Here is a 22,194-nt window from a genome sequence, read left to right on the forward strand (position 1 = left end):
TTCAGCATGCAATGGGATGATCATGTCGGTTTTTTTTTCTTTCAGTTTGCTTATATGGTGGATTACCTTGAATGGGTTTTCATATGTTGAAACTCCTTGCATTCTTGGGATGATGCCTACTTGATCACAGTCGATGATATGCTTGATGTGTTTCTGGATTGGGTTTGCAAGTATTTTATTGAGTATTTTTTTTCATCAATGTTTGAGGGAGATTTGTCTGAAATTCTCTTTCTTTCTGGGTCTTTGTGTGGTTTAGGTTTCAGAGTGACTCATAGAATGAGTTTGGCAAAGTTCCTTCTATTTCTATTTTGTGGGATAGTTTGAAGAGTATTAGTTCTTCTTTGAAAGTCTTGTAGAATTCTGTTTAAAGCCCTGTGGCCTAGGGTTCTTTTTGGTTGGGAGGCTTTTGATGACTGCTTCTATTTCCTTTGGGATTATAGGTCTATTCAAATTGTTAACCTGATCTTGGTTTGATGTTGAAAAGTTCTATCAGGAAAATTATATATTTCATTTAGATTTTCCATGTTTTGGCTGCGTACATATTTTTGAAGTAAGATCTAATAATTCTTTGGATTTCCCCTTGGGTGTCTGTTGTTATAGCCCCATATTAATTTCTGATTTTATTAATTTGGATACTCTCCCCCTGTACTTTAGTTAATTTGGTGAATGGTTTGTCTATCTCATTGATTTCCTCAAAGAACCAGCTCTTGGTTTTGTTGATTCTTTGTATTGTTCTCTTTGTTTCTGGGTTATTAATTTCAGCCACAAGTTTGTGTATTTCCTCCCTCCTACTTGTGTGTGTTTGCTTCCTTTTTTTCTAGTGCTATCAGGTGAGCTCTTAAGTTGTTCTCTCCACTTTCTTTTTTCTTAATTTTATTTTTCTTTTTAGTTACATTTTGTTAACTCTGTGTCCCAGCTGTATCCCGCTCCTTTATTCCCTCCCCAACCCCACATTCCCTCCTGGTCTCTTCCCTGCCCCTTTCCACGTCCACTGATAGGGGAGGACCTCCTCCCCTTTCATTTGACCCTGTTTTATCAGGTATCTTCAGGGCTGGCTGCAAAGTCCTCCTCTGTGGCCTAACAGGACTGCTCCTCCCCTGCGGGGGGGGGGGAGGTCAAAGTCTCTCCACTTTCTTTATGAAGGCACTTAGTGCTATGACCTTTCCTTTTCACGCTTCTGTCATTGTGTCCCATAATTTTGGATATATTGTGCCTTCATTTTCACCGAATTCCATAAAGTCTTTAATTTCTTTATTTCCTCCCTGACCCAGTAGCCATTAAGCAGAGAGTTGTTAAGTTTTCTTGAGTTTTTTGGTATTCTTCTCTTTTTGTGGTTGTTGAAGTATAGCTTTAATTCATGGTGGTCTGCTAGAATACAAAGTGTTATTTCAATCTTCTTGTATTTCTTGAGGCTTGCTTTTTGTCTGAGTATATGGACAATTTTGGAGAAGGTTCGTTTAATTATTTTCCTGTTTAGTTCCTGTCTCAAGGATCTGCCCATTGGTGAGAGAAGGGTGGTAAAGTCTACTATTAGAGCTTGGGGTTTGATTGATGTGTGATTTAAGCTTTAGTAATTTTTTTTTAATGTGAGTGCCCTTGTATTTGGGGCATATATGTTCAGAATGGAGACGTCATCTTGGTCGATTTTTCCTTTGATGAGAATGAAAGGCCCTTCTCCATCTCTTTTTATTAATTTTGCTTGAAAGGCTATTTTACAACATTTTATAGTTTCCATGCTTACTGGAAGCATATTAGAAAACAGCCTTATACAGGAAATGAAAATAAATTAGTCATTAAAAAAAGAAATCTAAGCCATATAACCTGGGCCAAGGGATATTTATAAAACAAACAAGCAAACAAACAAACAAACATGATGTTTCATAGTTCCTAGTGAAATGTGACAACTTCAGAGAGTTTTGATTGTCATAGTCATCTGAAATTTAAGCATACTAAGTGAGATTATTTTAACAAGAATTTCTTCTATTGTCATGTTTCTGACTGTGTTTCTTATGGTACATTTAACAGTGATGTTTATTATGTGGTATACATAGAGTGCCAGACATCTCTTGTCATATCTCATCCTTTCTATGTAGGTTCTTGTAAGTCTGACATCTTTTAAAAAATTAATTAACTAACTAATTAATTAACTAATTAATTAACTACAATTTATTCACTTTGTATCCTGGCTATAGCCCCCTCCCTCATCTCCTCACAGCCCCACCCACCTTCTCTCTTCTCCCCCTATGCCCTTAGTCCACTGATAAGGGAGGACCTCTTCCCCTTCTATCTGACCCTAGCTTATCCAGTCTCATCAGGGCTGGCTGCATTATCTTCCTCTGTGGCCTGCAAGGCTACACACTCCAGGGGAGGTGATCAAAGAGCCAGCCAGCCAGCCACTGAGTTCATGTCAGAGATATCTCCTGCCACCCTCCCCCCATTAGGGAACCCACTTGGAAACTGGGCAGCCTATGGGTGTCCCCAAAGCAGAGGGTCTAGGTACTCTGTATGCATGATCCTTGGTTGGAGTATCAGTTTCTGCATTCCCCCCAGGCCCAGGTGATTTTTTCCCCCACTTTGTTGGTCTCCTTGTGGAGCTCCTGTCCCCTCCAGGTCTTTCTATCTCCCTCTTCTTCCATAAGGTTTCTTGCATTCTGCCATGAGTCTCAGTATCTTGTTCAATACCGTGATGGGTAGAGTCTTTCAGAGGCCCTCTGTGGAAGGCTCCTGTTCCTTGTCTTCTCCTACTTCCAATATCTACCCTTTTTGCCTTTCTGAGAGAGGTTTCAGCCGCTTCCCTAGGGCCCTTCTTTTTATTTAACTTCTTTAGGACTATAGATTTTGTATGTTTATCTTATATTATATGACTAATATCCACTTATAAGTGAGTATATACCATTTGTCTTTCTACTTCTGGGTTACCTAACTCAGGATGATATTTTCTAGTTCCCACCATTTGCCTGCATATTTCATGATTTCCTTTTTTTTTTTAATTGCTGAGTAGTGTCTCACTGTGTGAATGTACTACAATTTCTGTATCCATTTTTCTGTTGAGGGACATCTAATCCTCCAAGAAATGCAAACCAAAATGACTGACATTCCACCCCACACCCATCAGAATGGCTAAAACACACAAGGGATGACACCTGCTGGAAAAGTTGTAGAAAAAGGGGAACCCTCCTCCATTGCTGGTCAGAATGTAGCCTTGTAAAACCACTTCAGAAATAAATCTGGTGTTTTCTCAGAAAATTAGGAATAGTGCTACCTCAAGATTGAGCTATACCACTCCTGGGCCAATATTTGAAAGATGCTAAAATGTACAACAAGGACATTTGCTGAACTATGTTCATAGCAACATTATTCATAATAGCCAGAATCTGGAAACAATCTAGATGTCCCTCAAGTGAAACCTGACATCTTAAATGTACATTGAAAAAATATCATCCTACTCTTTAAAACATTCTCCTTTATTTAAAAATTATGTATTTTCACTTATGTAAATGACTGTGTGTGTACGCATGTGTGTTTTTGTGTGTATGTGTGTGTTTTAGTATCTTGTTATGTGCACTGATTCCTTTATGGAGCCCAGAGAGGGCATCTTTTGCTTTGGGGCTATTGTTACAGTTGGTTGTTAAGACCATTTTTCAAGGCTCTGTATTGAATCAGGTCTTATTCAAGAGCAGGGCATGATATTAACTGCTGAGACATCAATCCATCTTCTTTCGTATTCTTTCTGTTTATCAAACCATCATTCTCTCTGTTAAGTTCTAATTTTCTAACTCCTTGGTTAGCATCAGTATTCTCTTATTTTAAGGAGGAACATTGTTTCATTTTCATGCAAACAAAACTTCACTCTCCCATAAACTTCTTAAATTTTTTGCACACTATTCAACTGACATCACAGCCATTCACCCAGATATTAAAATAAGAACTTTAAGTTTATTTTGCTTTTTTTATTTCAGAAAAGAACATGTCCACTCTGCACTATGTCCCATGATAATGCTATGAAATATCATTAGAGGAAACAGTGAACATCATTTTAGAAATAGATATTGCACTATATTTGGTGCAATACAATATTTGGTGGTTATGCACCGATCTTATATTTGTCAGTTAGAATTAATGAAATATGAGTTTAGGAGTATGATTTCTCCCTGATCTTTTGAATAGAATTTCTGTCTGGTCTTAACAAAATTATGTATAACTTGGGAACAAAGATGCATCCCAGCATCCCTGCACTGGAAGCCAAGATAGAAAAAATCTCCACAGCTACCATGATCTTGCCCTTGGTGCTATGGTAAACAGGGAGGAAAGTGATCCAGACACTGCAGAACAACAGCATGCTGAATGTCAAGTACTTGGCTTCATTGAATGTGTCAGGCAGGTTCCTGGCCATGAAAGCCACAGTGAAGCTTCCCAGGGCCAGGCAGCCCAAGTATCCCAGGACACAATAAAATGCAACAACTGAACCCTTGTGGCAGACAATGAGGATGTGGCCATGCTCAGAGTGTGCATCAATATCAACACAGGGAGGAGAAACTCCCAGCCAGATTGAACAGAGAATAATTTGGATGAGGGTACAGAGGGGGATGATACAGTTAAGAGCCCCTGAAACCAGAAAGTACCTCATCCTTCTTCCATGAGCTGTGACTTTGAAAGCCAGAACCACAGTGATTGTTTTGGCTAACACAGTAGAAACAGCCACAGTGAATACAACTCCAAAAGTGATTTGCTGCAGGATACAGGTGACTGAGTTTGGATGACCAATGAAGAGCAAGGAACAGAGGAAACAGAGCATGAGTGACATGAGTAAGATGTAGCTCAGGGTGCGGTTATTGGCCTTCACGATGGCAGTTTCATTGTGTTTCAAAAATACTGCAAGAACCAGAGCTGTGAATGCAGAGCAGCACAAGGCCACTAAGGCCAGAGCCACCCCCAAGGGGTCTTTATAGCTCAGAAAGATCACAGCTTTGTGCATGCAGTGGGTCTGCTCTGTGTTGGCATACTGGTCTTCTGGACACTTCACACACTGATCCATATCTGATAGAGAAAGGAAAGATTTGTTAGTGTAGCTTCAGCATTTTTATTGATGAGACATTTCAAATAAGAGTCTTGGAGAAGTGTTGCAAGAGTGGTTGTACAGACCATAAGTTTACAAAAGCTAAAATCATTAAGAACGTGTGGCTGCATATGGTTTAAAGTCATCAACCCCATACAGTCAGTGCCTCCCGAGTTTACTGTTTAATGCTGTCCTTATGGAGATGGAGGCTGTTTTCTAGTGGGACAAGACCTGTGATAGGCTTCCTAGTTCCAGTTCACCAGGCCACATACAATGACATAGAAGGAACAGTAAAAAGAAACTCATCAGGTTTTCTTTGTCTCTGTATGTTTGTGTGTGTATAGGTGTGTCCATGTGAAAGTAAGCAGTGCTTATAAATTTGGTAATGATTTAGTTTATATAGGGGAAGTAGGAACGTGAGGGTGAGAAATGAGAGTTATATAAATGCAATATTAATGTTTGAAAACTAAAAATTAAAATTACAATTATGTCCTTATTTATCTTCTCATCTGGCAGTAGGGACAAAGTGTTCCTCAGTCTTGTTCATGAGAAGCACCAAACCTATCAATGACATTAAAAACCTCTGAACAGACTGAGCCCTATGTCTTGATTCCATCTTCTTGGGAAGCATCCACCCTCTTCCTACTTCCCTCATTTCCATCACTGTGAGACACAGACTCTGTGAATATACTCAGAGGTAAAATATATATTAATAACTAGAATGAGCAAAATGAAATAAGAACCCTCAAGCAAGAGTGGTAAACCAGATTTTTATTAACAGATCTTGCCTTGGGTGTATAAAAACAGCACAGGACACTGGTCATCTGTAAATAGTATGTAGGTAGGTTTGTCACACCAGTCCATCTGTCTTCACATTAGCAGAAGCCTTTCCTATGGGGCCTTCACCTGAGCTGGTGCTGAAGTCTGGACCTTAACTGAAGCTGTGGCCTCTGCCTTGGTTTGAAGCTTGGGTTTTGTTTGACAGAGCCTACAACCCTTGGCCATGTAGCTTCAAATCTGCTTTCCAAGCTTGGGGTATGCGATGAAAGCCAGATGCCTGAGTTTGTGGCTGGGGCCCTTTGGCACCTTTGGCTTAATGGTGGTAGGCTTCACAAAGGCCTTGATGGCCTCTGCTCGCACACTCATTGCCTTTGCATCGTTTGCCTGCATCTTCTTCAGGCCTTTCTTGTTGTGCTTCTCAGAAGAGCACATGTTCCTCTAGAACTTGGGGTAGACCCCTCTAAGAGATTTGTGTCTTTGTGTTAGTGGTTTCTTGATGCCATTTCTGTGCTATTTGTGGTACTGTCTGTGTGTGGTATAGTTCTTGGACTTGGTCATCTCTGCACAGTAACTGGTGGCTCCTGCAGCTTCTGAGACCAGAAGAGGTAACCCAGATTTTTTTTTTGTGTGTGTGTGTGTTGTGTAAATGACCGCTTTCAGGATATGTAATTCCCAAATGGCAACTGTGTAAAATGTGATTGCAGTTGTCCTGAATCAATAGGTAATTGCCAAGAGATATGATGCACTTCCAGGATTTTAAGTCTTTTCATCTAACAATGCATTTATGGACAGCTTTAGTCTTTAGTTAATTGGTTTAAACAACTGGAAAGTTGGTTCAGCTGTGAAGAGAATGTCCTGATCTTGCAGAAAACCTGCACCTATGTCAGGAGTTTCACAACAGCTTTTATAACCATAGGGTTATTAGGTACCTCTCACTTGCATCTGCCCTTGAGTACACATAGCCTAACACCTCACAGATACACATAATTAAATTAACAATAAAAACATTTTCTGTAAATTGTGTGGTATTTCTTAATGCAATTACCCATTATTCTTACCTGTTTTTACATTTAAAATAATTTTATAGTTTTGGTTGTGTGTCTAGCTTTTAACAGCTGAGCCATCTCTTCAGTACAGGCTGATCTATCAATGGAATCAAATCAAAGACCAAGAAATAAACCCACACAACTACCAAAAGTGGATTTTTGACAAAGAAGCCAATGCCATACGATGGAAAAAAAGCATCTTCAACAAATGGTGGATGAAGAGAGAGAACAGAGCAGGAGGTGGAGTAGGGAGGGAAACAAAAGTGGAGATCAGATGTGGGGATAATGGGGTTGGGAGGTGAGGGGGCCGAGAACAAGAAGAGAAACTGAGGAGGGACATCTCTTGGTCAGGGTGGAGGCCTGCTACAGGGTAGGCTCCTGGGAGGATATGTGTGTGATTCTAGCAGAGACTCCTAACAGCGTGGGGGCCATGAAGACTGAAGTGACCACCTCCTAGCCAGGCAGGACTAGTGGAAGGAGGGGAACAACAACCACCGACAAAACCTGTGAACTAAAAATTACCCTAAAGTGTAATTACACAAGAAATGTAAGGATAATGAGGGAATAAAGATTGAGGGAAAGTCCAAACAATAATTGGCCCAACCTGAAACCCACCCCGCAGTAGAGAGCCTGACACTACTCTGCTATGCCTTCAGACAGAAGCCTAACTTGACTGTTGTCTGGGAGGCTACAGCCAACAGTAGATTGAGACATATGCTGGGACTTGCAGCCACACATGGAGCAGAACTCTGGGGGTCATGCGGAAGTGTTGGGCGAAAGAAGGAAGGACCTGGAGGGGATAGGAAACTCCTAAGAAGACCCACAGAGGCAACTAACCCAATCACATAGGGGCTTACAGAGACTGAGACATAAACCAAGGAACATGCATGATCTGGACCTAGGCCCCCTGCACACACGTAGCTGATGGGAAGCTTGGTCTTCAAATGGGGCACCTGGTGAGTGGAGGGGAGGCCTGTTTCTAACATGGACTCTATTGCTTGCTTTTGGATCACTTCCCCCTGGCAGGGCTGCCTTGCCTGGCCTCAGGACACGAAGATAAGTGCAGTCCTGATGTGACTTGATGTTGGGGAAGGTTAATAAGGGGGGGGAGGGGGCTCCTCTTTGTCTGGGAGAAAAGGGAGAGGGAAAGGGAAAGGAGAGGAAGCAGGGGAGAGTAGGAGGAGAGGAGGAAGGGGGCACACTTGGAATGTAAAGTAAATGAACTAATATAAAATTTAAAAAAATTCTCAATGTTCTGTGTCATAAAGGAAATGCAAATCAAAATGACTCTGTGATTCCATCTTGCACCAATCAGAATGGCTAAGGTTAAAACCTCAAGGGACGGCACATGGTGGGTGGTGTGGATGTGGAGAAAGGGGAACATTCCTTTATTGCTGGTGCAAGTGTAAACTTGTACAACAACTTTGGAAGTCAACCTGGTGCTTTCTCAGATAATTGGGACTAGCTCTACTTCAAGACACAGTCATACCACTCCTAGGCATAGACCCAGAAGTTTCTCTACCATACAACAAGGACATTTGTTCAGCTATATTCATAGTACCTTTATTTGTAATAGCCAGAAACTGGAAACAACCCAGATGTCCCTCAACCAAAGAATGGATAAAGAAACTGTGGTAATTTACACAATGGAATATGACTCAAGTATTAAGAACAGAAAAATCATAAAATTTGCAGGCAAATGGATGGAAATGGAAAAGACCATCTTGACTGAGGTAATCCAGACCCAGAAAGACACACATGGTATATACTCAGAAGCAGATATTAGCTGTATAGTACAGGATAACCACATTACAATTCACAGACCCAAAGAAGCTAAATAACAAGGCCCCAAGATGAAGTTGCTTGAATTTTACTCAGAAGACGAAATAGAATAGACATCAGAAGTGTTTGAAGAAACACACCAGGAGAGGAGAGGGAGTGTGAAGGGAAACAATAGTGCAGAGCAGATGTTGGGAGAGTGGGAGCAGGAGTGGAAAGACAGGGAATTTGCAAAGAGAGGGGAACCTGTGGACAGGAAATTTCTGAGACAAGTTGGAGACCTAAAACAGTGCAGACTCCAGGGAGGATATTGAGGCGACTATAACTGAGACCCATAGTAGTGGAGGGTCATGGAGACTAAAGAGACCACCCTCTAACTAGACAGGATTCCTGGGGGAGGGAGATGGAACACCAACTCACCTACAAACTATTGGTTTGAAATTTACCCTGCCTACAAGCTGTGCAAGGATAAAGATAGATCAGAGAAAGAGGGAATGTCCAAGCAATCCCTGGCCCAACCTGAGACCTACTCCACTAGAGAGAGACAACCCCAAACACTAATAACATTCTACTATGCTTGCAGAAAGGCGCCTAGTATAGCTTTCTTCTGAGCAGCTCAGCCCAGCAAAGGGTTGAAACAGATGCTGGGACTCACAGCCAAAGATTATGCAGAGCTCAGGGAGTCTTGTGGAAGAATGGGGAAAGAACAGAAGGACCCAGAGGGGACAGGATATCCACAAGACCAATAGAGACAACTACCCTGGGCCCAGGAGGGCCAGCAGAGCCTGAAGCACCAACCAAGGACCATGCACCCATTGTATCTAGGCCCCCTACACATATGTACTCAGTGGGCATCTTGGTCTTCTTGGGTGTCCCTTTAAGTGAAGAGGGGGCTGTTTCTGGCATGGACTCTGTTGAATGCTTTTTGAACACTCTCAGTTGGTGGGGCTACCTTGCTAGTTGTTCAGTCCTGATGTGACTTGGAATGCTGGAGTAGGTTTGCTGGGAAGGGGAGCTCTCACTTGAGTAGGGGAGGGGGACGTGTGAGGGAGGGTGGGACCAGGAGAAGAGGAGAATAGAAACTAAGAATGAGGTGTAAAGTGAACAGCTAAATAAATAAAAGTAAAAAAATTACAATTTTATTATACTCTGTTTAATTATTTCGGAGTACTTTGAAGTGCATAGATGTCAGAGCAGTTTTCTAGGAGTTGGTTACATGCTCCTACTACATGGGTCCTGGGCATGAACTCCAGTCATCAGTCTTAGTGACAAATGATTTAAATGTTGTATCATCTCATTTGCCAGAGAACTAGCATTTCATTACATAAGATGACAGGCAAAAGCAGAGAAAACCTATGCATTGGCCTTTTGCATATATCCAACCCTAAATATATAATCATTTGATTATTGCTCTGTTGGTGGCAATAAAATTTGAATATTTGTGACTAATTGCTTTCAGTACAAAATCATTATAATCTATTACTTCATGATTTAATTAATTGGGCACTTTATATAAAAACACTGAAAATACGACTCCTCATATTTTCTACATCATATGTTAACACTTATTCCCACCTTCCTAGATTCAAATCACATTTGAGAATAGGCTTCTCAAAATTGCACAAAATCTGTTTCATATTTCGCAGTTTGTGATAATTTTACAAGTAATATTTGACCTCTACATTAATTTCCAGAAGAAATGGATTTGGTGTCCAGCACCCTCATCACACAGTCCAGTGGGTCTGATGTCCTATTCTATTCCCCATGGGCCCCTCTACATACAAGGTGTGCATAAATAAATGTAGGGACACACACACACGCAGAAAGAACTAATGCATTTTTAATAAGATTCGTGACTGAGATATTTTCTACATATTGTTTTAGAGGAGATTAATCACAAGAAAAGATTTTGTATAGAATGTGCTCACACTGCATTTTGACTATTAAAACTTTTTTTTTTTTAGAAAATATGATCTGACAAAATTTCAGTGAATCAAAATCTAGGTCTAGGCATAAATATTTTTTTCTTTTTTGGTTAGGACATTGTTAATGTTTGATTCCTACAAAGACTACTGTAAAAATGGTATGTTTTATTTTTGCAGTTGCTTTTTCTAGGCTCCTTCAGCATCCCAGCGTGGGTGTGAGAGGAGTGGCAATGTGAAGGATTGACCACAGCAGCAAACACTCACGTGTCTCATTAGAAATTTCATTTTCTGGGCAGGGGATGCAATCAAAACAGCAGGCTGCCATTCCCTCCTTCCAGAATTTTCTGAACCCAGGACTGCAATCAGCACTGCATACAGAGGGCGGCATCTGAGAGAAATAACATACATGCTAATATCAGGAGTTTTACCCACTTCTTCCATAACTATATTCTATTAGCAAGTTGAGATATCAATAAGCGTATTTCATACACAGAAACTGAGGTAGCACTAGTCACTTAGGACTTTGTATAATGCCAAACCTGAATATGTGGAAGCAAAATGATGAAAAGCTGAGTTCTTTACCAAATCCTACAAATTCAGGAGGAAGAGCTTTTAGAGTGCTTTGTGCATACACTACAGAGATTGCAACTTGGTTTTCTAGTTATTTTTCATCAAACTGACACAAAGTACAGTAAAAAGACAGAGGAGATGGAGGGAAGCTTAACTGAGAAATTCTTACTATCCAACAAGTGATCTTTAAGTTCTTGCCTTGTCTTTCCTTAACTATAGCCCTTCAGCCAAGTCAACTCTTCTTCCTACTTTGCTTAAGGTCAGTGTTTAATCACAGCAACAGAGTAGCAAGTTAGGACTAAAGGATATCTGAACAAGGAAACATCTCCTCTGTACCAGATAACAAACATGACCTCCAATAAATTAATACTGCAAATCTTTACAACTCAGTGTAAAAAAAACAAAAACAAAACAAACAGCTGAAAAGACATATCCTGGGCTATATAATGTGCTGAGTTGATGTGCAGGAAGCTTGAAGGTGAAGTATTTCCTGAAGTGCAAAGGCCTTACAGGGGGAACCTGAGTAAAGTTAGTTTGTTTAAAGTTAATTGAAGGGTTTCTTAGGGTAAATCTGAACATGGTGACGGAGCTCTAAATGCTACATCAGAAATTTGCTGCTTCTTGAATGCTTACTTTCTTTTTTTTCTTTATTAATTACACTTTATTCACTTTGTATCCCCCCCCCCCTGTGGTTCCCTCTCTCCTCTCATCCCAATCCCTCCCTTCCTCCACTCTCTGCATGCATGCCCCTCCCCAAGTCCACTGTTAGGGGAGGACTTCTTTTTCTTCCTAGTCAATTAGGTCTCATCAGGAGTGGCTGCATTGTCTTCTTCTGTGGCCTGGTAATGCTGCTTCCTCCTCAGGGGGAGGTAATTAGAGAACAGGCCAATCAGTTCATGTCAGAGGCAGTCCCTGTTCCTATTACAATGGAACCCACTTGGATACTGAACTACCATGGGCTACATTTGTGCAGGGGTCTTAGGTTATCTCCATGCATAGTCCTTGGTTGGAATAGCAGTCTCAGGAAAGACCCCTGTGCTCAGATTTTTTGGTTCTGTTGCTCTCTTTGTGGAGTTCCTATCCTCTCCAGATCTTGCTGTTTCCCACTTCTTTCCTAAGATTCCCTGCACTCTGCCCAAAAGTTGCCCATAAGTCTCAGCATCTACATTGATAGTCTGCAGGGCAGAGCTTTTGAGAGGCCCTCTGTGTCAGGCTCCTGACTTGTTCCCTCTTTTCTCCTTCTTCTGATATCCAGCCTCTTTGCTTTTCTGGATAGGAATTGAACCTTTTAGCAAGAGTCCTCCCTCTTGATTAGTTTCTTTAGGTGTACAGATTTTAGTAGGTTTATTCTATATTATATGTCTATATGAGTGAGTATATACCGTGTGCATCTTTCTGCTTCTGGGATAGCTCACTCACGATGATCTTTTCCAGATACCACCAATTACCTACAAATTTTATGATTTCCTTGTTTTTAATTGCTGAGTAATATTCCATTGTGTAGATATACCACAATTTATGCATCCATTCCTCCAGTGAGGGGCATCTGGGCTGTTTCCAGCTTCTGGCTATTACAAATAAGGTTGCTACAAAATGCTCAACCTCATTAGCCGTCAGGGAAATGCAAATCAAAACGACCCTAAGATTTCACCTTACACCCATCAGAATGGCTAAGATCAAAAACTTAAGAGACAACACATGCTGGAGAGGTTGTGGAGAAAGGGGAACCCTCCTCCACTGCTGGTGGGAATGTAAACTTGTACAACCACTCTGGAAAGCAATCTGGCGCTTTCTCAAACAACTAGGAATAGCGCTTCCTCAAGATCCAGCTATATACCACTCCTAGGAATATATCCAAAAGATTCTCAAGTACACAATACGGACATTTGCTCAACCATGTTTGAATGCTTACTTTCAATCCTTCATTCAGTATTAAGGTCTATGTCTAAACCACATTGTCACTGATGCTGTCCTCATGTGCTCCACAAATACAGTTTTAACTACAACTTTTCTTTTTATTGTGGTTGTGAAACAGGGTCCCAGGGAACATTTTTCCCTCTTTTTTGTATATATTTCCCCATTTATTTTGGCACTTGGTAAGATTTTAATGACTATTTTAAAGAAGAGTGGAGAAAATACACTCTAATGTCTGTTCCTTTTTTTTTTTTTTTAAGGCAGGTGCTCTATGTCTGCTGTGCCAGCCTTGGGTTAGCTGTATTGGCCAGACTGGATACATGTGGACACAGATCTTACTACCTTTGCCTACAAAGTGTTTGAATTAAAGAAATGCACACACTTACCTGGCCTGTTTTTGATTGGAATGGAAAAATTTTAATTTTTCTCTCTAACTAGTACAATCTGTTTACCATAAAAAAACCTTAATCTGTCAAGGCATGTTCTTTTTATTCTGTCAGGTTTTGTTTGTTTTGTTTTTTAACTCTGAATGGATAATGGAATTCTGTTTTTAAATTTTATTTATTTTTCCTTTTTATTAATTTATTTTACATCTTGGTTACAGGCTTCTCCCACCTCTCTTCCCATTCCTACCCTTCCTCCTGCATAGCCTTTCCCTTATTCCTCAGAAAAGGGGAGGCACACACCCAGATACCCCAGCTCATCTATTCACATGATGGCTGAGTTATTTTTTCTCCCCTGTGGCTGATAGGGAAACCCTATCGGGTTGAATTGATCAAAACCCAGGCAACATAGTTCATGACTGAGATTTCCTCCCTTTCCCTAACTAGTTGGGCCCACATGAGGCCTAAGATTCCTATCTGTCTTATCTTCTTGATATCTGTGCATTGTAGTATGCCTATCCTGTGCTTTAAGACTAAAATCTGCTTATAACTGAGTATATACCATGTGTGTCTTGCTGGATCTGTATTACTCCACCTAGTATGATCTTTCCTAGTTCCATCCATTTGCCTGCAAATTTCATGATTTCCTTGTTTTTAATTGCTGAGTAGTATTCCCTTGTGTAAATGTACCACAGTTTCTGTATTCATTTCTCCGTTAATGGACATCTGGGTTGTTTCCAGTTTCTGGCTATTACAAATAAAACTGCTATGAACATGGTTGATTGAATGTCCTTGTGGTATAGTGGGGCATCTTTCGGATGTATTCCCAGGAATGATAGAGCCGGGTCTTAAGGTATGGCTATTGCCAGTTGTCTGGGAGAGCAGTGCCAGATTGATTTCCAGAGTGGTTGTCCTGTGCACTAGCACCAGCAGTGGAGGAAGGTCCCCTTTCTCCACATCCTTCCCAGCATGTGTTGTCACATGAGTTTTTGGTCTTAGCTATTCTGAAAGGTGTAAGATGGAATCTCAGAGTTTTTTTGATTTGCATTTTCCCGATGACCTAGGACATTGAGCATTTCTTTAAGTGCTTTTCCGCCACTCAAGATTTCTCTGTTGAGAATTCTGTTTAGCTCTGTCTCCCATTTCTAAAGTGCATTATTTGGTGTGTTGGTGTTTCTTTTCTTGAGTTCTTTACATATTTTTTAATATATTAGCCCTCTGTAAGATGGGCTAATCTGACAGACTGGAGATCTTTTTCCAGTTCACAGGTTGTCGTTTTGTTCTGATAACAGTGTCCTTTGCTTTACAGAAGCTTTTCAGTTTCATCAGGTCCCATTTATTGATTGTTGATCTCAGTGCCTGTGCTGTTGCTGTTCTGTTCAGGAAGTTGTCTCCTGTGCCAATGAGTTCAAAGCTCTTCCCCACTTTTTCTTGTAACAGATTTAGTGTATCTGGTTTTATGTTGAGCGAGGTCTTTGATCCACTTGGATTTTAGTTTTGTGCAGGGTGATAAACATGGAACTATTTGGTTTTTGCTACATGTAGTCATGCAGTAACACCAGAACCATTTCTTGAAGATGCTGTCTTTTTTCCATTGTATGGTTTTGGCCTCTTTGCCAAAAATCAAGTATCTGTAGGTGTGTGGGTTTATTTCTGGATGTTCTGTTCAATTTCATTGATCCACTGTTCTGTTTCTATGCCAGTACCATGTAGTTTTAATTTTTTTATTTTTTATACTCTTTAACAATTTTATTTTTATTAATTACAGTTTATTCACTTTGTATCCCCGCTGTAGCCCCACCCTTATTCCCTCCTAATCCCACCCTCTCTCCCTCCCTCATCTCCTATCCCCAGTCCACTGATAGTGGAGGACTGATAGTGGAGGATCTCCTCCCTTTTCATCTGACCCTAGCCTATCAGGTCTCATGACGACTGTCTTTCATAGTCTTCCTCTCTGGCCTGGTCAGGCTGCTTTCTCCTCAGGGGGAGGTGATCAAAGAGTCATCCACTGAGTTCATGTCAGAGACAACCCCTGCTCCCCTTATTAGGGAGCCCATTTGGAGACTGAGCTGCCACTGGGTACCTCTGTGCTGGGGGTCGAGGTTATCTCCATGAATGGTTCTTGGTTGGAGTATCAGTCTTAGAAAGACCCCTAGGCCCAGATTTTTGAATCTGTTGTTCTCCTTGTTGAGCTCCAGACCCTTCCAGGTGTTTCTATCTCCCCCTTCTTTCATAAGATTCCCTGCACTCTGCGCAAAGTTTGGCTATGAGTCTCAGCATTGCTTTAATACCCTGCTGGGTAGAGTCTTTCAGAGGCGCTCTGTGTTAGGTTCCTGTCTTGTTCATTATTTTAAGCTTCTTCCAATGTCTATCCCATTTGCCTTTCTGAATGAAGATTGAACTTCTTAGGCAGGTTCCTCCTTCTTGCTTATGTTCTTCAGGTATACAGATTTAGGCATGATTATGTTATATTAGGTCTAATATCCACTTATAAGTAAGTATAAACTGTGTGTGTCTTTCAGCTTCTGGGATACCTCACACAGGATGATATCTTCTAGATCCCACCATTTGTCTGCAAATTTCACGATTTCCTTGTTTTTAATTGCTGAGTAGTATTCCATTGTGTAAATGTACCACAATTTCTGTATCTGTTCCTCAGATGAGGAACATATGGGTTGTTTCCAGGTTCTGGCAATTACAAATAAAGCTGCAATGAACATGGTTGAGCAAATGTCCTTGTTGTATACTTGAACTTATTTTGGATATATGCCTAGGAGTGGCATAGCTGGATCTTGAGGTAGCACTATTCCTAATTGTCTGAGAAAGTGCCAAATTGATTTCCAGAGTTGTTGTACAAGTTTACATTCCCACCAACAGTGGAGGAGGGTTCTCCTTTCTCCACATCATCTCAAGCATGGGTTTTCACTTGAGTTCTTGATTTTAGCCATTCTGATGGGTGTAAGGTGAAATCTCATGGTTGTTTTGATTTGCATTTCCCTGATGAGTAAGGATGTTGAGCATTTTATTAATTGTTTCTCTGTCATTCGATATTTCTCTATTGAGAATTCTTTGTTTAGCTATGTACCCAGTTTTTAAAATTGGATTACATGATTTGATGCTTTTTAACTTCTTTAGTTCTTTATACATTCTGTCAGATATAGGATTGGAGAAGATCCTTTCCCAATCCATAGGTTGTCATTTTGCTTTGACCACAGTGTTCTTCACTTTACAGAAACTTTTCAGTCTCACGAGGTCCCATTTATTGATTTTTGATCTTAGAGCCTGTGCTGTTGGTGTTCTATTGAGGAAGTTGTCTCCTGTACCAATGAGCTCAAGGTTCTTCCCCACTTTTTCTTCTAAGAGGTTTAGTGTGTCTGATTTTATGTTGAGATCTTTGATCCACTTGGACTGTAGTTTTGTGCAGGGTGATAAATATGGATCTATTTGCATTTTCCTACATTTAGATATCCAGTTAGACCAGCACCATTTGTTGAAGATGCTGTGTTTTCTCCATTGTATGGTTTTGGCATCTTTGTCAAAGATCAGGAGTCCATAAGTATGTGGGTTTATTTCTGTGTCTTCTATTCGATTCCATTGATCCACCATTCTGTTTCTATGCCACTACTATGCAGTTTTTATTACTGTTGCTCTATAGTACAGCTTGAGATCAGGGATGGAGATACCTCTAGAAGATCTTTTATTGTAGAGGATTGTTTTAGTGATTCTGGGTTTCTTTTTATTCCATATAAAGTTGAGAAATTTTCTTTCAAGTTGTGTAAAGAATTGTGTTGGTATTTTGATGGGAATTGCATTGAATCTGTAGACTGTTTTTTGCAGGATGGTCATTTTCACTATGTTAATCCTACCAATCCATGAGCATGGAGATCTTTCTATCTTCTGATATCTTCTTCAATTTCTTTCTTCAGAGACTTGAAGTTTTTTTCAAACAGGTCTTTTACTTGCTTGGTTAGAGTCACCCCAAGGTACTTTATGTTTATTAGTGGTTATTGTGAAGGGTGTTGTTTCCCTGATTTCTTTCTCGGCTCTTTTGTCTTTGGTATACAGAAAGGCTTCTGGTTTTTTTTGAGTTAATTTTGTATCCTGCCATCATTCTTTGAAACTTTTATTTGTAATGTCGTTGAACATACTCTCATTTATGTCTCTAACTGTAACATTTTGAGGCATGTTGCTTTGATATCATCATTTTTTAAGTTTGTTTCTGTATGTATCCTGTTATGCATATCTGGGAGCAGAACACTGACTGTATAGTTTTTAATCTTGTTTATTTATTTATTTATTTTTCTTTTTAAAATTTTTTTCATTTAATTTTTATTAATTACACTTTAATAATCTTGTTTATTATTCCAGGGGATGCTCTTGTAATGCTAAAGTGAGCTGTCATTAGAACACACATGAAATTTCATCTCTGCCATTGAATGGATATGTAGATCACTAGCTACACTTTCAGCTCATGTGATCTTTTGCCCAAGAATGATTGCCCACATCACTCTGGGGAAAGAATTTTAACTATAAATGTCACACTATATGAATAACCTGAGATATTACTTATGATCTAGCTTGAAGAATGTCTGAACTTCACTTCTTTAAAATTTAAACAACTTTGGAGTTGGGTAGTTAGAATAGAATACCTTAAAACCAACCACATCAAAATGTATATACCCTATGATATATATTATACCCTAAAGCCATGATGGGATATTTTATGTTCAAATTTCCTCATAGCTAAATTTATATTATTACCAATACTTCTCGGTATAGTGAAGGAAACTAGACATAGTCTTATTAGTTTGAAAGAGATATGCAGGAATTAAGGGAACCAAGCAAGGATACTATAGCAAGCAATTTCTTTTCCATGGCATAATTTAGGGTTGGAGAGATGGCCAAAATCTCATTAACAGCTGAATTTTTTTGCACCCACTGTGTACCACTAAGCTATCTCAAGTTCCCAGGTATTCAATCACTCTACTAGTGTCCACATGCTTCACATATGATAGTGTTGAATGGACAGGCATGCATACAAAACACCCATACACATATAAAAGAAGAAAAGAAAGAAAATACAAAGTTATATTTCATAGAATATCTGATATGTATGAAAATGTTAATTTTTGATTAGATTAATTTTGATAACACTTTAGGGCCTCATTGTAAAAAGGCTTAAATAAAATTATAAAATAAAAATTAATGATTGCATTTGAAAAAGTACTTTGTATTTTTAATTTACTCCATCTTTACAATTAGCCTCAGCCTCTTCAAAAACTCTTTCACATTTCAGCATAAGGGAGAAAATCACTGTATAGTAACTAGAATGGTACCATGAAGACATTGCTCACTTCACTGAAAATAATATCAATGAGTGTTCAAAACAGTTTTATATTCCTATTAAAAATAAAACAGGTTCTGAGATAATAAAGTACACTGTATATACTGTACGTTTGAAATCCTCAAATAAATAGAAATGTCACATCTAAAACAGTGAAAAGAAGTAATGTAATATAGGAAGCTAGAGGTAAGTTTCTTAAGTAACATTTTTTTTAATTTTTAATTTTTATATTAATTACACTTTATTCAGTTTGTATCCCTTAAGTAACAATTTATCACATTTTGCTAAATCATAATAAAGTATTAATGGATCCACTAAGCACACAGTGATTACTGCTGTGCAATGAAAAATTGATTCAGTTACTTAAAACCCACCTGTCTACTTCCTGTGGCCCACTCTATCATGTCTTCAGATAAATGCAGCTGTTGACCATGTGGGAAATATGAGCTAAACTTTCCTATCTTCACCTTAAGTCCAAGGCCATGTGGGAAATTTCTAATGTGGAAGATGTCACACTCTTCCTGTAGTTTTTCCTTCTGGTTCATATTCACTTTATCTCCAATAGGACTAGTGAAGTGGGTCTTTCTCAGAATGGAGTGCATCTAAAAGAGAGACAAGGGTTTGTAGTCTATATGTCCTTTATTGGTGTGAAAAAAACTGAGGAAGTTAAACAGCAACAAATCAATAATCCAATTAAAAATGGGGTATTGAGCTAAACAGAGAATTCTCAATAGAGGAATACCAAATGACAAAGAAACACTTAAAGAAGTGCTCAACATCCTTAGTCATCAGGGAAATGCAAATCAAAATGACCCTGAGATTTCACCTTATAACCCATCAGAATGGCTAAGATCAAAAATTCAAGTGGCAACCCATGCTGGAGAGGATGTGGAGAAAGGGGAACCCTCCTCCACTGCTGCTGGGAATGTAAATTTGTACAACCACTCTGGAAATCAATCTCGCTCTTTCTCAGACAATTAGGAATAGTGCTTCCTCAAGATCCAGCTATACTACTCCTAGGTATATATCCAAAAAGATGCTCAAGAATACAATAAGGATATTTGCTCAACCATGTTTGTAGCAGCTTTATTTGTAATAGCCAGAAGCTGGAAACAACCAAGATGCCATTCAGTTGAGAAATGGATACAGAAATTGTGGTACATATACACAATGGAATATTACTCAGCAATAAAAAACAAGGAAATCATGAAATTTGTAGGCAAATGGTGGGAACTGGAAAAGATCGTCCCAGCAGCAGAAAGACACACAGGGTACATTATATACTCACTCATAAGAGGATATTAGATATATAATATAGGATAAACATACTAAAATCTGTACACCTAAAGAAACTAACCAAAAAGGAGGGCTCTGGCTAAGATGTTCAGTCATTATTCAGAAAGGCAAAGAGGATGGACATTAGAAGAGGGAGAAAACAGAGAACAGGATGGGAGCCTATCACAGAGGGCCTCTGAAAGTCTCTACTCTGAAGGGTATCAAAGCAGATTCTAAGACTTATAGCCAAATTTTGGACAGAGTGCAGGGAATCTTATGAAAGAAGGGGGAGACAGTAAGACCTGGAGAGGACAGGAGCTCCATAAGGAGACCAACACAACCAAAAAATCTGAGCCAAGGTGTCTTTTCTGAGACTGATACTCCAACCAAGGACCATTCATAGAGATAACCTAGAACAACCCTGCACAGATGTAGCCCATGGCAATTCAGTGTCCAAGTAGGTTCCATAGTAATGGGACTGTCTCTGACATGAACTGAATGACCTGCTTTTTTATCACCTCCCCCTGAGGGGGGAGCATCCTTACCAGGCCACAGAGGAAGACAATGCAGCAACTCCTGATGAGAGCTGATAGACTAGGATCAGAAGGAAGGGGAGGAAGACCTCCCCTATCAGTGGACTTGAGGAGGGGCATGGGTCAAGAAGGGGAAGGGAAGGTGGAATTGGGATGGGAGGAGGGAAGGAGCTACAGGGGGGATACAAATTGAATAAAGTGTAATTTATAAAAATAAAAAAGAGAAAATATATTCTCATTCATCAGAAAGACAACTTTGTTGAAGGTATCCAGGGGAAAATCTCAATGAAAGCAAAATGATAAATTATTTCATCATAATGTTTGCAGAATTTTAGTTCGCTGAAAGTAATAAAACAAACAAAATCATAGGTGTAAATGTAGACACCAAATATAGATGTGGAACACACATGTCTCTGGACAGAGAGATACATCCATATGGATATACACAAGTAATATGGTCTCACATTTATTTGCGCACATATCAACACTCATGCCTAGACACACTTATGAATATACAGTCACAAACACACAGACATATGCACCCTAAAAGACACACAAGAAACAGTGAAAACACATACATAAGCACACACACACACACATGCACAGACAAATGCACACAGGGTGACATAATGAGATAGAAACACCCACACAGAGAGACGCTGACACAAAGACAGATTTATGTTCACAACATCCAGTGACAGTTCAACACACACATACACACACACACACACACACACACACACACAGAGCAACACAGGTATACATATAAACAAGGCTATACACAGAAACACAAAAACACATATTCAGGAACACAAAGACATATGCACTGACAAATACATTCAGAAAAATACACAAAGACAGAAACAAACAGAGAGACATTGAAAAACAAATCAATTTATGCTCATTTTCACAGAGAGTTAGCAGGACAGAAACACACATGCACACAAACACAAACATCAACACAGATATACAGAAACACTCATAGAAACACAATCACACTGGAAAACATAACATTCAAGCACATGAACATATGTCTGTTACTGAACTCAGTAACAGCACTATTTTCTGTGTAATTACTCTCAGCCTCTGAGGAAGGTCTCCAGAGATCTACAGTTGGGACAGAATCAGTTGTGAAAACTTGAGAAAACCTTCCCTTGCAATTATTAACTCAAATTTAGCAATTAATAAACAAATGTTAATCTTATCATGGGAAAGATTAATGAGGAAGGACAGATTACTTCTCCAATAGTAGAACAGGTATGATTATATTTAGGTGCTCTGTGACAGAATCATTGATTTTTCACAGAAACATAGTGTCTTTGACTCCACCGCCTTTCTATTAGAGATTTATCCAAATCTCTAGATTTAGTTTGTCAGCATTAAACATGTTTAGAAACCTAGTTTTTTGAGTAAACATTTTCTAGTCAAATTAGTTTGGACATCTGAGAGATTCTTAAAAACTATGACATTGATGAGAACAAGCATCATCCAATGGAAGAAACATTACTTTCAAGTAGATAAAAGCGTGTACTTTCCAATTGTCAACTGGCTGATTTTCTACCTGCTGAAGAAGTATCTCATGAAAGACA

The 22,194-nt window shown here is 39.4% G+C and overlaps 1 protein-coding gene across 1 annotated transcript in view; it reads right to left on the bottom strand.

Annotated features, from left to right (window-relative positions):
• Positions 1-2,966: 2,966 nt before the first annotated feature.
• LOC132646980 (vomeronasal type-2 receptor 116-like) overlaps positions 2,967-22,194 on the bottom strand; it is a 56,245-nt gene continuing 37,017 nt past the window's right edge. The window contains exons 5-8 of the mRNA XM_060366209.1: positions 19,172-19,399; positions 10,851-10,974; positions 4,141-5,037; positions 2,967-3,001 (exon numbers count right to left, since the gene is read on the bottom strand). Coding sequence (XP_060222192.1) covers positions 2,967-3,001; positions 4,141-5,037; positions 10,851-10,974; positions 19,172-19,399 — 1,284 coding nt within the window. The remainder of the gene's footprint in view (positions 3,002-4,140; positions 5,038-10,850; positions 10,975-19,171; positions 19,400-22,194) is intronic.

Source organism: Meriones unguiculatus, chromosome 14 (genome assembly GCF_030254825.1).
Source record: "Meriones unguiculatus strain TT.TT164.6M chromosome 14, Bangor_MerUng_6.1, whole genome shotgun sequence".
Classification (NCBI taxonomy): domain Eukaryota; kingdom Metazoa; phylum Chordata; class Mammalia; order Rodentia; family Muridae; genus Meriones; species Meriones unguiculatus.